The following is a 15,213-nucleotide window of genomic DNA, read 5'->3' as shown; positions in this document are numbered from 1 at the left end:
ATATATATATATTATATTTTAATATGGCTCCGCCCCCTTTGGTAACATCTGATTTGCACACATTTATTCTTATTGTTCTTGATTCTTATTGTTTTTTTAGCTTGTTTTCATTAATATTCACTCAATTTTATTTGTCTTAAACCTTTTTGTTAGTTTATTTTTAAGCTATTTGTATTTAAAGGTGCCATATGTCAGAATGTGGCCAAAAACAGTTACTACATTCAAATTCAAAATACAGAGGTCTTTTAAGGTTTTGTTTCTGACGTAACTGGCAACCTGTGGTTGCTCAGCAGCTGAGACTCTACTGACTGCAATGATTGGTTGACGGCTGTAGGTGGCGCCACATGACGCCAAAACATGATTTTAAAACATAAACATGATTTACAGTCTGCAAAATATTTTTTTTAATGCAAATATTTTGTCTGTACTGTTGTTGTTGGTGAGTTCAGTTTGTTATATGAACATTATTCCTGAGTCTCTGTGACATATTAGGAGGATTTGATCATTTATTACGTAATGCACCTTTAACTTGGTTGAATTAGACTTTGTAACATTGCTAATAAATGTATTATATGAATACATGGGTATGTGTTTGTTTAAATGAACTGATTTTCAGCCACTGTGCAAAATACAGGGTGGTCTGAGGGGGTTAGATGTAAATTCCTATGCTCGAAAAACACCTTGAATGCACCCGTGTTACGTGCAGCTGTGACCAACGTGTGACGTGTGAAAAAAAAATAAAAAATTCGATTTCTTTTCCCCATATATTCTGGAAACTCGAGATCTCGACTGTCCAAAAAATAATTTAAAAACATTTTCAAAAAAATTTTTTTTCCATATTTTTCTTGGAAAGCCGAGATCTCGAGTGTCCAAAAAATTATTAAAAAAAAATTCAATTTTTTTTTTTCATATTTTTCTTGGAAAGCCGAGATCTCAAGTGTCCAAAAAATTATAAAAAAAAAATTCAAATTTTTTTTTTTCTAATTTTCTTGGAAAGCCGAGATCTCGAGTGTCCAAATATTATTTAAAAAAAAATCAAAAAAATTTTTTCCATATTTTTCTTGGAAAGCCGAGATCTCGAGTGTCCAAAAAATTATTTAAAAAAAATTCAATTTTTTTTTTCATATTTTTCTTGGAAAGCCGAGATCTCGAGTGTCCAAAAAATTATTTAAAAAAAAATCAAAAAAATGTTTTTTCGTATTTTTCTTGGAAAGCCGAGATCTCGAGTTTCCATAAAATATGGAAAAAAAATGTTTTTCAAAAAAAGGGAAACTCTTCAGTCGAGTGTGTTTACGTCACACAGTCGGCGTGTGAACGAAACAACGTTGTAATCACAAGCGCACACGTACATGTACACGTACGTACACACTGTGAGCGGCGGTTGCCACGGCAGCAGCGTTGTGGCGGTGGTTCCGTCTCTGTAACGACTTCTTTCCTTTTTCTCTTTTCTTTTTTCTCTTTCCGAGCAGAGAAACTCAAACGTGGGTCAGGCTGGATTACGTCAGCCCGACGACAAAAGAGCAGAGAAACTCTGGAGATGAATGGACGAAGACAAAGGGAGGCGCGGGGGTGAAGAGGACGACGACCGCGACACAAACATCAAAAGTCTTCACATTCCTGACTCTTTGTCACTGAGATCAGACGCAGTTTCAGTTTAACTTTGTTCTTTAAAAACAAACCTGAAACTAAACGATATGAAGACTGTTGTCATTAAGTCAGAGCTTTAGAGAGAGAAAACACGTGATTAATTTATTAAATGACTGAAGCTTTTATATCATGATTATAACTTTTATATAACTATTATAACAGCGACAGTAACCATGGTAACAGACATCATCACATCAGCGTTTAGCCACAGGGAAACAAAGACAAATGTTCTTTTTAAAAAACTGATAGTCAGTGTTGTGATTATGTAACAAAGTACAAAATACTCATTTATTTTACTTCCAGAATAAAATGTGTATTTTTGTATTAGTGTAAATATCTTACATATTATATCACACATATACTTCCATACTGTATCTTCTGTTATAGAAGGTGCATTTTTTTGTATATGAGTAAATATTTGTTTAATCAACATTTTAATTAAAGTGTAAAGAACATGTGGTGTTAGGACATTGACCTTTTGTATTTACATACGTTAAATTGTCTAATTTTATATCCTTTTTGATTTCTTAACGTAACATTGGATTTTCCCCAATTCGGGATCAATTAAGTCTAATTTAATTTAATACAATTTAATTTAATTTAATTTAATATCATTTAATTTGATTTAATTTAATTTAATATCATTTAATTTAGTTAAATTTAATTTAATTTAATATCATTTAATATAATTTAATTTAATTTACTATCATTTAATTTAATATCATTCAATTTAATTTAATTTAATTTAATCTAATCTAATCTAATCTAATTTAATTTAATTTAATTTAATTTAATTTAATTTAATTGCTGTTACTTTCATATATAATGAGTCCGATCACATAAGAGCCACAGTTTGATGATGATGATGTTTCTTTGCTAAAGTGTCATGTGACTCAGCAGAAACAAAACACCAGTGAACTGATGCTCACTGAGAATTAGACGACTGAACACTTACACAGCAGCTGCCAGGCGGACACACACACACACACACACACACACACACACACACACACACACACACACACACACACACACACACACACAAACACACACACACACACACATCTCAAAAAAACAATGATCCTGGACTAATCTAGACTTTAGGATTAGAAAAGTCTAAATTAAAACCCGCAAAAATGTGTGTGAGTTCAAACAAAGTCAGTGTTTACGCTGACGACACAGTGACGTCTGCACACGAGGGCAATATTTAATGTTAACGTTTAACTACTCATTTAAATAATGTGATTTTCTTATGGTAAACTAATATATTACAGTAATAACAATGTTCTTCTTCAGTCAGACTCAGGTCATGTCAGGTTTTTTCACCTCTTCACCCTGAATTGTTCGCTCTGTTTGTTTATTGTCGACTGATGAAATGTCGCCCAGTGACTTTAGAAGCTTTTAAACTTAAGTGATTACTGAATTAATCGTTAGCTCTTGTCAAACAGAGCGTCATCGGTTTGACTGTTTGTTTGTTTAAATCATTTAAATTTATCAGCTTTTTCAATTTCTTTGCTCCAGAAAACACAGAAATCATTTTGACAACAAAGCAAAGAAAACAGTCACAACATCACTGATGATACAAATGTAACCAGATCTACACAGAAACTATGACAGTGAACTATAAATGTGACAAAAGGTAACTTTAGATCAATGATATTGGTATTTGTGGTTGAAACACACAGACACACAGACACACAGACACACACACACACACACACACACACACACACACACACACACACACACACACACTTACAGCTCTGATGTGCAGCTCCACAGAAAACACTCTGGGTTGTTTTCAGCTTGTTTAGAACAAAATAATGCCATTGTGTGTCTGTGTGTGTGTCTGTTCTGTGTGTGTGTGTGTGTTCTGTGTGTGTGTGTGTGTCTGTTCTGTGTATGTGTCTGTGTGTGTCTGAGGAGAGAGAGAGAGAGAGAGAGAGGAGGTGAACAGGTGTGGTGAGCGAGCGAGCCGGTGTCTGACAGGTGTGTAAGGTGTCGACACACACACACACACACACACACACACACACACACACACACACACACACGCACACACATTATATTCAATACATGTGTCAAATACATTAAATATAATAAATTAGGAAGGAATCAGCAAAATTATATCTTAAAAAGTCACTTAAATGTTTTACTGTAGTTCTTTAAATCCTCTTGTAACAATTAATTAATTATTTATTTATTTAATTAATGAATTAATTTTTTATTTATTTAACTAATTAATTAATTAATTAGTAAATGCATTGTCACAAAATTAAAAAATGTCAACGAATGTCCTCACTGTCCTAAAATGTCCTCACTTTGTCCCTATAGACACCAGAACACACACACACACACGCGCACGCGCACACACACACACACACACACACACACACACACACACACTGTAATTGTCACACGTCCTTCTTTACCACGCCTTCACCACCAGTGTGTGTGTGTGTGTGTGTGTGTGTTCACAGTCACACCTTAACCACATACCTGTGTTTGTATCTGACAAAACATCAACATGAAACCTGACAGAGATGCTCAGTGACAAGACACGCCCCCTCCCCTACCCAGGGACACGCCCCCTGACACGGCTCCTCCCACTTTCTACACCAAATTCATACTTAATTGTTCAAATACAGAGGGCGAGTTTGAACTCAAACCTTACATTAAATAAATAAAAACAACAACAACAACATTCCAGTTCACACATACAGCCTGGAAGTGCTTCAGACTGTCTGCTGTAATGACTGCACGCTCCAGAAGGGGGCACTGTGAGGCCGGGTCCACTCTGAGAGCCTTTGTGACCAAAAAGGGACGAGAATGACGTTGATGTTTTGTTGTTTTTGTAAACGAAAACGGAGGATAGAAAAAAATGTGCTGACTCAGTGTTTAGCTTAGCCGTTAGCTTGATCCGAGTGAGGCAGTGAAGGAGTAACAGGATATATATATATATATATATGTATATATACTGTACATGTGTATATATATATAAAAAAACCATTTAACCATTCAATATGGATGTTTATCAAAAATGCTACACATAGTCGTGCTGTATGGAAGAGTGAGTGAATGGGTGCGAATGGTAAAGCAGCTTTGAACGTAAATACAAACCATTTACTCAAAGAAAACTAAACAAAAACAAACACGAACGTGAGCGAGCGAGCGACGCACAGCGTGTTCAGAGCAGCGACTACGAGATGCATTCACTAAACCTCGTGAAAAACGTAAACAAACGCTAGCTAAACGCTCGATTGGAACAAGTTACCAAGTAAACACAAACAAGTCGGCAACTCGACTCAAGTTTACCAACAGTTAAGAGTCGTTCCCTGGGTAATGACTCAAAACTCTAACTTAAACCTTAAACTATGACTAACACTAACCTTAATCATAACCAGGTAATGGTTAACACTAACCTTAATCATAACTAGTTAACGTCTAACTCTAATTAATGACTAACCCCAAACTTTAACCACAACCAGATAATGTCTAATACTAGCCTGAACTAGTTAATGGCTAACGCTAACCATAACTAACTATTGACTTAAACTAACCTTAACCATAACCAGTTAATGACTAGCTAACACACACACACACACACAGTAAACTGGGTCATTTCTACTTCAGGTCACTTTCTCTGAACTTTACACTTCCTGATACTGATTTTACAGCTGTGTGTGTGTGTGTGTGAGAAAGTGATTTTTCACACACACTCACTCACACACACACACTCTCACACACACACACACACACGCACACATACGTACCTGCGCACAGTGAGCGTTAGCGTCTTGTGCGACCCTTTCACCAGAGCGATCGCCTCCTGCCTGAATCCGCTCACTTCCACGTCGTTGATCGCGATGATCTCGTCTCCCGCCAGCAGAGGGCGCTCCGCGGCGTCCGCCTTACCGCCTTCCTCCACCTGCACGCACCCACGCACACACGCACACACACACACACGGTCAGACAGATGTGTAAACCTGATGAGTCAACAATAACTGTGATAACTGTTATCACTGTTTCTATTGTTGTGGAGGGTGTGTGTGTGTGTGTGTGTGTGTGTGTGTGTGTGTGTGTGTGTGTGCGTGTGTGTGTGTGCGTGCAGGAAGTGTCCAGTCCAATGATGAATTCCAGTGACTGTTGTTTGTTGGACACGTTTAAAGGTGACACACACAACGCTTTACAGCACACACAAGGCATAGGAAAAAGGGGCGGAGCTAAGTGAAGAGTTGGGGGGGGGGTTTGATGGTGAAGAATCATAACAAACACACACACACACACACACACTGTACTGTATCTCGGCACATGACCCCATTTCTTTATCACTGCTGCCACTGATGTCTCTCAACAGTCCTGTGTGTGTGTGTGTGTGTGTGTGTGTGTGTGTGTGTGGTGTGTGTGTGTGTCTCTGCAGTGGACGCTTGTTTGTTTTCCGTCTCTCACGGACGCGTTAGCGTCCAAATCTAAACAAGAAAACTCCGAAATCCCTGGAAGATAATCTCATATAAACTAGAATCTACGTCAGATTAAGATTACGACATCTTTAAGAACACGCTCACGACTTTATCTGAAGTTTGTAAACCACTCACTCTCACACACCAAAGCCCATAGAAAAAATCAGTGATTTTAGCATCACAGGGACACAGGAGCTGCTGTGTCAGCATTGCTACTAGCTGCTAATGTTAGCATACATGTCCATGTCCATCATTGAGCATTATATTTTTTAATGCCATATTAGCATGTGAGACACGTTCACTATCAGTGAATATAAAATGGCTGCCAGCAGAGATACAAGCAAAAAAACACATGATTTTAGCCACTTAGCTTAACACTTAGCTAATAAAATCTATGTCAGTTTAAGTCGATGACGTCTTAAGAACACGTTCACGTCTTTATCTTAAGTGTTAGACAGACTTAAACAACAGGAAACTGAAGTTTGTAAACCACTCACTCTCCCACACCAAAGCCCATAGAGAAAACCAGTGATTTTAGCATCACAGGGACACAGGAGCTGCTGTGTCATCATCATTGGTACTAGCTGCTAATGTTAGCATCCATGCCCAATAATGTGTACTATCATTCAACATTATATTTTTTTAATGCCATATTAGCATGTTAGCATGTAAATCGCCTACTTAGCATCCTGAGATACATACGTTCACTCTTGGTGTAAACAAAATGGCTCCCAGCGGAGATAAAAGCAAAAAAACACATGATTTTAGCCACTTAGCTAAACACTTAGCTAATAAAATCTACGTAGATTTTATAAGAACACTTTCACGTCTTTATCTTCACTGTTAGACAGACTTTAACAACAGGAAACTGAAGTTTGTAAACCACTCACTCTCCCACACCAAAGCCCATAGAGAAAACCAGTGATTTTAGCTCAAAGGGACACAGGAGCTGCTGGTCCTCTGCTGCCTCGTGTGGTCACTTTGTGTCACTGAGGTCAATCTGAACAAAGGTTTTTAAAAGCCGAATTCACTAAAATCAGACATTATAAGTTAGTGATGGAGGCAGCAGTGGATCAACAACTCCTGTGAACTCCTGTGTCTCTGTGATGTTAAAATCACTGGTTTACTCTATGGGCTTTGGTGTGGGAGAGTGAGTGATTTACAAAGTGACACAAATGTCTCAACCTCATCCAAAAACCAAACAAAAGTTTTGTTTTTAGTTGTGTTTTGGAGACGTTTAAAGTCAAAATCTGCTGGTTTTACAAAAACAAAAGCGGCTCCAAATGTGACAAAGTGTTGCTTTTATATCGAACAGATTCCTTCTGATTAAACAAAGTTGTTATGAAATATTAAGCCCCGCCCCTCTGGGACTGCTCACATATTTGTAACAGGGAGCGTCTGAGTCTGTCCTGAACCACAGAGCAGCTAACAATCATCTATAAGATCCTCTAATTGTATTAAATTAAAGTGTACGGTGGCCTGCAGGAGGCAAAACAACAACAACAACAACAACAACAAACATAAGACCTTTAGAGACGCTTCTTAAAGGTGCATTATGTAATAAATCATAAAATCCTCCTTATATGTCAAAGAGACTCAGGAATAATGTTCATATAACAAACTGAACTCACCAACAACAACAGTACAGACTAAATATTTGCATTAAAAAAAATATTTTACAGACTGCAAATCATGTTTTGGCGTCATGTGGCGCCACCTACCGCCGTCTACCAGTCATTGCAGTCGGTAGAGTCTCAGCTGCCGAGCAACCACGGGTTGAACCAGTTACGTGAGAAAACGAAACCTAAAAGACCTCTGTGTTTTGAATTTGAGCGTAGTAACCATTTTTGGCCACATTCTTACATATGGCGCCTTTAACTTTTTGTTGCTTCCACCAAACAAAAGTTACTCGATGCCAGTAGGTGGCAGTAGAGCTGAAGTAAGGCTGTAAATTAAGAAGAAGAAGAAGCAGAGGAGTGAGTTTCTACTTAGAAACAATTGACAGCAATTATTAGCAACTTAGTGAGTTATTTTACATTTTATTTTTAAAAAAGCAAATAAATTTATGTGATTTTCATGAAAATTTCCATAAATTTTTTTGTTGTTCCCAAATTCCTAATTTTCCAGTAATTTTGTAGCGTTTGTAAAAGGGACTGCACTCACATTTACTGCTAGTACTTTATATTGGGTGTATTTATTATCTCACCCGGCGTTAGTGATGGTGTGTTCTCGGGTCAAAGGTCAACAAATGACATGAACTCATTCACTGTTTTAACACCTGAGTGAAAAAAGCCTCAGATTTAAAGGTTCATTCCCACTTTAACTGAAGCTGAAGTGAAAGAAATGAAACTGTTATAAATATAAAGAGCATTAATCATCAGCTGTGGAGTCATCACATGCCTGAGAAGTTTGACTTTTTCAGGAATAACTTTACCCAAATAAGGTCGTCTGGATCCCTGTGTGTGTGTGTGTGTGTGTGTGTGTGTCTCTGGTATTCCAGCTGAAGTTGATTATCCTGCACATGTAAATCTCCTCCAACCAAACAGTCGCTTCGTACCGTGACTGAAACAACAAATCAATAAAGACTAAAGAGTGAAAACATCCTGCAGATTCTTCTTCTTCTTCTTTCACCTTTAAAAACGTCAAAGAAACGTTTTTAAAGAGACTTTGTTTTTCCGCGTGAGTCGAGTTTTTAAAAACAGAACTTTGATGAACGTGAAGCAGCTTCTGTGTCTCAGAGCCGAATAAACACTGATGCGATTCATTAAAAACACAAACATCGTTCTCTGAGGCTCAGGTTTCACATTTGAATGCAAACAACTGAGTGGAAACAGGGATTTTTCCTCTTGTTCTGGTGAACGTTTATATGGAAGACAAAACCTGCCATAATAATAAATAAATAAATAAATAGTGGAATAAATAAATAAATAAATAAATATAGGAATAAATAATTAAATATAGGAATAAATAATTAAATATAGGAATAAATAAATAAATAAATAAATAATTAAATAAATAAATAAATAAATAAATAAATAAATAAATAAATAAATAAATAAATAAATAATGAATTAATTAATTAATTAAATATAGGAATAAATAAATAAATAAATAAATAAATAATTATTTAATTAATTAAATATAGGAATAAATAAATAAATAAAGGAATACATAAATAAATGCATGGATAAATAAATGCATGGATAAATAAACAGAGGAATAAATAGAGGGATAAATAAATAACTGAATAATTAATTAATTAATTAATTAATTAATTAAAATAATAAATAAATGCTTTACATTTATTTCTACATTTCGGTTCACCTTCATTTATTTATCCCTGTATTTATTTATTTATTTATTCCACTATTTATTTATTTATTTATTATTACGGCAGGTTTAGTGCTCCATACATTTACAGAACTAAACGTCTTAAAACATGACGACCGACTACGACCTCCTTTAACGCCTGTAACTCGTTTCACGAGTGAACGTACGATGACAAATGCGATCTGCGTGTTTGCAATTTGCAAAAAAAAAGATTTGAACGACATTTCAGTAACAACGACAAAAATCGATGAATCACCAGTGTGTTGCTCTATAGCGCCCCCTAAGGTGAAAATTGAGTTCCATCGAATTTCCCCAAACTTGGTGTGAAGATGTTATCGACCGAGACAAACAAAAAAGTCGACCGTAACCATGGTCTCAACTCAACAGGAAGTCGGTAAATTTGAATTTTCTAACGAATACGGACAAAAAAAGTTTTGATTAGGTGATTTAAAAAAAAAAAAGTTTCACGTACATGAATGAAACTTGGTACACGTGTTAATCATGTCAGGACGGTCCAAAAAGTCAATGACGATTTTGTTGTGAGTCCTACAGGAAGGCCACCAACTTGGGTTGAAATGCCATTTTTTGGCGATTTCGGCAATTTCGAATCAATGGTATTTTAACAAACTTGTCCGAGAGTTTTCAGGCAATCGTCTTCAAACTTAGTGAAGTCGTTGTTATCATTAGCGTGCCCAACAAAAACGGTGAATATGTGTGGAAGATTGGAAGTGGGAGGGGCTTACAGAAAATTGATTGATTGTTTTGGTGATTTAAAAAAAAGTTTCACGTACATTATTGAAAATTGGTGCACACGTTAATCATGTCAGGACGGTCCAAAAAGTCAATGACAACTTTGTTGTGAGTCCTACAGGAAGGCCGCCATCTTGGGTTGAACGGCCATCTTTTCGCGATTTTGTCGCCGAAGTGGGAGGGGCCAAAAACTGACCACCTATGAGGTCATCACCAGGTTTGACTATGTAAACGAAACTCGGTAAACATGTTGATTAGGTTGGGACGGTAAAAAAAAGTCGATGACGACATGTTGACGAAACCCAACAGGAAGGCGGCCATTTTGGTTTGAAAGTGATTTCTGTCATTTTTAAAGCTCTGGTTTTAAAGTGAAAAGTTTCTGTAACAAGAAGGAAAATGACCACTAATGATTCTCCCTGTGTCCTAACAAGCAGCACGTCCTCATTTGATTAAAATGCAAATCAGCAGGGCCACTGTGTGTGTGTGTGTGTGCGTGTGTGTGTGTGTGTGTGTGTGTGTGTGTGTGATTCTGGGACACAGGCCAAACGGCTGTAAAATAGGACAAGAATGTGAATTATGTGTTTTCCTGGGTGTTTTTGAACACGCTGGTGTTTTTATTTTGTACAGTAACGTCGTCGGCCATGTTTGACCCAGAACTGTCTCCAGGTGTCTGTCCTCGTCCCTGTGTCCTCTCTCTGTGTCCTCTCTCTGTGTCCTCTCTCTGTGTCCTCTCTCTCTGTGTCCTCTCTCTGTGTCCTCGTCCCTGTGTCCTCTCTCTGCTCTCAACTTCCCACGTCCACAGCTGTTTGTATTTGACTGGTTCTATTTTGTTTAAAAGGGATTTTGAGGTGAGGCCGAAACGACTGACACTGAGAAGCAGCCGGAAACATTTTAGTCACTTAAAGGCGAAGTAAGTAGTTTATAGTGCCATCTAGAGGAGAGGTTGAAATTTACAACAAAGAACTGCTCCTCTGCTCACCCCCTCCCTTCCCTGAGCGCTACGGTGTCCTCAGCCGGTCAAATGTCGTCCTCGTCGTCTTTCTCCGTGTCAGCAGATGAGGTTCGTGAGGTGAGGGAGAGGGCGGAGCTACCGCGGCCGTAGCAGACGAAGCGGAGAGAGAGGAGGCGGGACTTCAGCTACAAGTAAAGAGACGCTTGATTTGTTCTCTCGCGTTTGTCCTTACAGGCTCCCGTAGAAACATGGCGTCTCTCTGCTAACAGTTGCTATGCAACCACGGCCCGCGACCGTGTTATTTTACATGACTTTTTGAAACACTACGAAAATGAAACAAAAACTATTATACAGCGACTAGACAATGCAGGAGCACATAATATGTATAAAAAAGTGGATTTTGGGTTATATAAACCTGTAAATACTACACGTTGTACCTTTAAGAAGTCTACGACATCTTTAAGAACACGTTCACGTCTTTATTTCACTGTTAGACAGACTTTAACAACAGGAAACTGAAGTTTGTAAACCACTCACTCTCCCACACCAAAGCCCATAGAGAAAATCAGTGATTTTAGCTCACATGGACACAGGAGCTGCTGGTCTACTGCTGCCTCGTGTGGTCACTTTGTGTCACAGAGTTACATCTGAATGAAGGTTTGTGAAAGCCGAATTTTCAAAATAAGACATTCGAACTTAGTGATGGAGGCAGCAGTGGATCAACAAGTTTAAATGTTAAATACTGTGCTGTGATTTCACTGATTTTCTCTATGGGCTTTGGTGTGGGAGAGTGAGTGGTTTACAAACTTCAGTTTCAAGGGAAAATATTTTTTTAAACGAATTAAATCTAAGTCAGTTTAAGTCTACGATATTTTAAGAACACGTTCACGTCTTTATTTCACTGTTACACAGACTTTTCCTTGTGTAAACTGAAGTTTGTAAACCACTCACTCTCTCACACCAAAGTCACTCAATCTCCCTGCACCAAAGTCACTCACTCTTCCACACCAAAGTCCATAGAGTAAACCAGTGATTTTAACATCACAGAGACACAGGAGTTCACAGGAGTTGTTGATCCACTGCTGCCTCCATCACTAAGTTACAATGACTGATTTGAGTGAATTTGGCTTTTAAAAACCTTCGTTCAGATTGACCTCTGTGACACAAAGTGACCACACGAGGCAGCAGAGGACCAGCAGCTCCTGTGTCCCTGTGAGCTAAAATCACTTGTTTTCTCTATGGGCTTTGGTGTGGGAGAGTGAGTGGTTTACAAACTTCAGTTTCCTGTTGTTAAAGTCTGTCTAACGTCAACAAACGTCACAGCGCCACATAGAGGCCTGTCATGTGTATGACAGTATTTTAGTTCCTCATTCCTCAGTTTGTTTAACTATAAGAACGTTCATTCTTGTTTAATGTTAATATTAAACAGTTAAATCAGTGTCTCATTAGCATATAAACACACATTAGTACAATAATAATTATTTATATTATCATCATCATCATCATGATTGACAGTTCTGTCTCTTACCTTAGAGATGAGCAGCGGTTCTCCGTGCTCCAGTCCTCCCTGCACGGTGAAGCCCCACGGTGCTCCTCCCTGCAGCCGGGCCTCCACCAGCACCTCCTCTCCTCCTCCTCCTCCGCCTCCTCCTCCCCGGCCGCCGCCGCGCTCCATGCCCGGGCAGACAGCGCTCTCTCCGGGCTCCACCTCAGCTCCTCAGCGGGAACCGGAGCGAAGAAACCGGGGTTTCCGTCAGGAGGAGGAGGTGGAGGAGGTGGAGGAGGAGGAGGTGGAGAGGAGCATGTCCTCCGCTCATTGAGAGGAGCTGGTGAGGAGGAGGAGGAGGAGGAGCAGAGAGACCGAGCTGCTTCCTGCAAAGTGCGTTCATGAAGCGGTGAATTCTCCTGAGACACAAAGTAACAAAGTAACGAAGTTCAAAAAGAGAGAGAGAGAGAGAGAGAGAGAGAGAGAGAGAGAGAGAGAGAGAGAGAGAGAGGGTCCTGGGCTCTCTCTCTCTTTCTGCTCGCGCACCGAGTCGCAGTTTAACCTATTGTGATGCTAAACTGAGAGAGCGCGAGACAGAGAGAGTGTGCGCGAGACAGAGAGAGTGCGCGAGACAGAGACAGAGAGAGAGAGAGGGGGGGGAGGAAGAGCGAGAGAAAAGGTTAGGAAATGAAGTCGGAAACAAGAAAAGGAAATAAAATCAAAGTTTATTTTTAACTCTTTGTGACCGAAATAAAAACAACGTAAAGACTTAAAGACACAGCTGTGATTGATCTGATTGATTTGACTGAATAATCGATCAATATGTGATTTTACACTGAAGATTTTAATCATCTTTAGTCCATATTTATGTTTATTTTTTATTATTTTTTGATTAAGTTTTATAAATGTAGTTTATTCTGTCTCAACAGAAAATTGTAATCTATCATTTTTTCCTGGTTATATATATATATGTATATATAAATATATACATATATACAAATATATATACATATATACATAAATATGTGTATATATATTATATATACACATATACACAAATATACATATAAACACACACATATATATATATATATATATGTACACATATAAACATACATACATATATATACATACATATATATATACATACATATATACATGCATACATATATAAACATATATATATACATACATACATATATATACATATATATATACATACATACATATATACATACATACATACATATATACATACATACATACATATATACATACATACATATATACATGCATACATACATATATACATACATACATATATACATATATACATACATACATATATACATACATACATATATACATGCATACATACATATATATATATATATAGACAAATTAGTTTTTAAGTGAAAAAGTTTGTAAACCACTCACTCTCCCACACCAAAGCCCATAGAGAAAATCAGTGATTTTATCTCACAGGGACACAGGAGCTGCTGGTCCTCTGCTGCCTCGTGTGGTCACTTTGTATCACTGAGGTTAATCTGAATGAAGATTTTCAAAAGCAGAATTTACTAAAATCAGTCATTGTAAGTTAGTGATGGAGGCAGCAGTGGATCAACAACTCCTGTGAACTCCTGTGTCTCTGTGATGTTAAAATCACTGGTTTTCTCTATGGACTTTGGTGTGGGAGAGTGAGTGGTTTAATTCAGTATGTGTGTGTGTGTGTGTGTGTGTGTGTGTGTGTGTTGCAGGGGAATTCCAGGGTGTGTTTGGTGCGTTGTTGTCGGGGAATGTGGTTGAACTGAAGAGTCGTCAGGTGTATCAGCTAACAGAGGTCAGAGGTCAGAGGTCAGAGGTCACGGGGGAAGAGACAGAGTCTGGTTTGTGGATGAAAAGCGTGTCATGTGACACCATCAGGTGTTTGATGAAGGTGAAACTTTGTTTTCAAGACGGAGAAACAGAATAAATCAGAATAAGATGATTAATATTCAATCAGACAACAGGTGTACCTAATAAAGTGGCCGTGTTATTTTATTCTGCTCTTAAAGGGTTAGTTTTTTATTATTTTACAGGATAATATCTTTTCTCATGTGATTAAATAATATATTTGGAGTATATTTGTATTTGTGTATTTTCACAGGTTTTTAACCTGGAAAAACCTTGAAAATGGACCTTGAAAGTGCTTGAATTTGAAGGTTTTTTAAAACATTATGATCCAGTTGATTTTCCGTCAACAGAAAATAAATTAAAGTTTGTTAAACAGTGAAAACAATAAAAACCTGCTGTGACTCACCTGTTGTCAGAGGCTGAAGTGTGTGAGCACAGGGCGCCATCTATAGGAAGCCTGGAAAATTACACATGTACTGGACACTGAAGAAAACTGACATTTCAATAAATTACAGTCAAATTTGACCTGAAATATAAAATTATGATTTTTACAAAAATTTCAGATTATGCAGTGTAATATGATAGTATTATTATTATTATTAAGGCCGTTTTATTCAAACATGACTGCAGTTTTCTGTGTAAACGCATTTTTAATATTTATTCTCTGTAATAAATATATAAAGAGCAGATTTCCA

At 37.6% G+C, this 15,213-nt stretch overlaps 1 protein-coding gene across 1 annotated transcript in view; it reads right to left on the bottom strand.

Moving 5' to 3' along the window:
• shroom3 (shroom family member 3) overlaps positions 1 to 12,814 on the bottom strand; it is a gene marked incomplete at both ends in the record, with an annotated part of 56,666 nt that extends 43,852 nt beyond the window's left edge. The window contains 2 exons of the mRNA XM_083910266.1: positions 5,417 to 5,575; positions 12,668 to 12,814. Coding sequence (XP_083766392.1) covers positions 5,417 to 5,575; positions 12,668 to 12,814 — 306 coding nt within the window. The remainder of the gene's footprint in view (positions 1 to 5,416; positions 5,576 to 12,667) is intronic.
• Between the last annotated feature and the right edge of the window lie 2,399 nt (positions 12,815 to 15,213).

The sequence above is a fragment of the Microchirus variegatus genome (genome assembly GCF_963457635.1).
Source record: "Microchirus variegatus genome assembly, chromosome: 1".
Classification (NCBI taxonomy): Eukaryota; Metazoa; Chordata; class Actinopteri; order Pleuronectiformes; family Soleidae; genus Microchirus; species Microchirus variegatus.
This window is presented reverse-complemented; position numbering and strand designations above follow the sequence as displayed.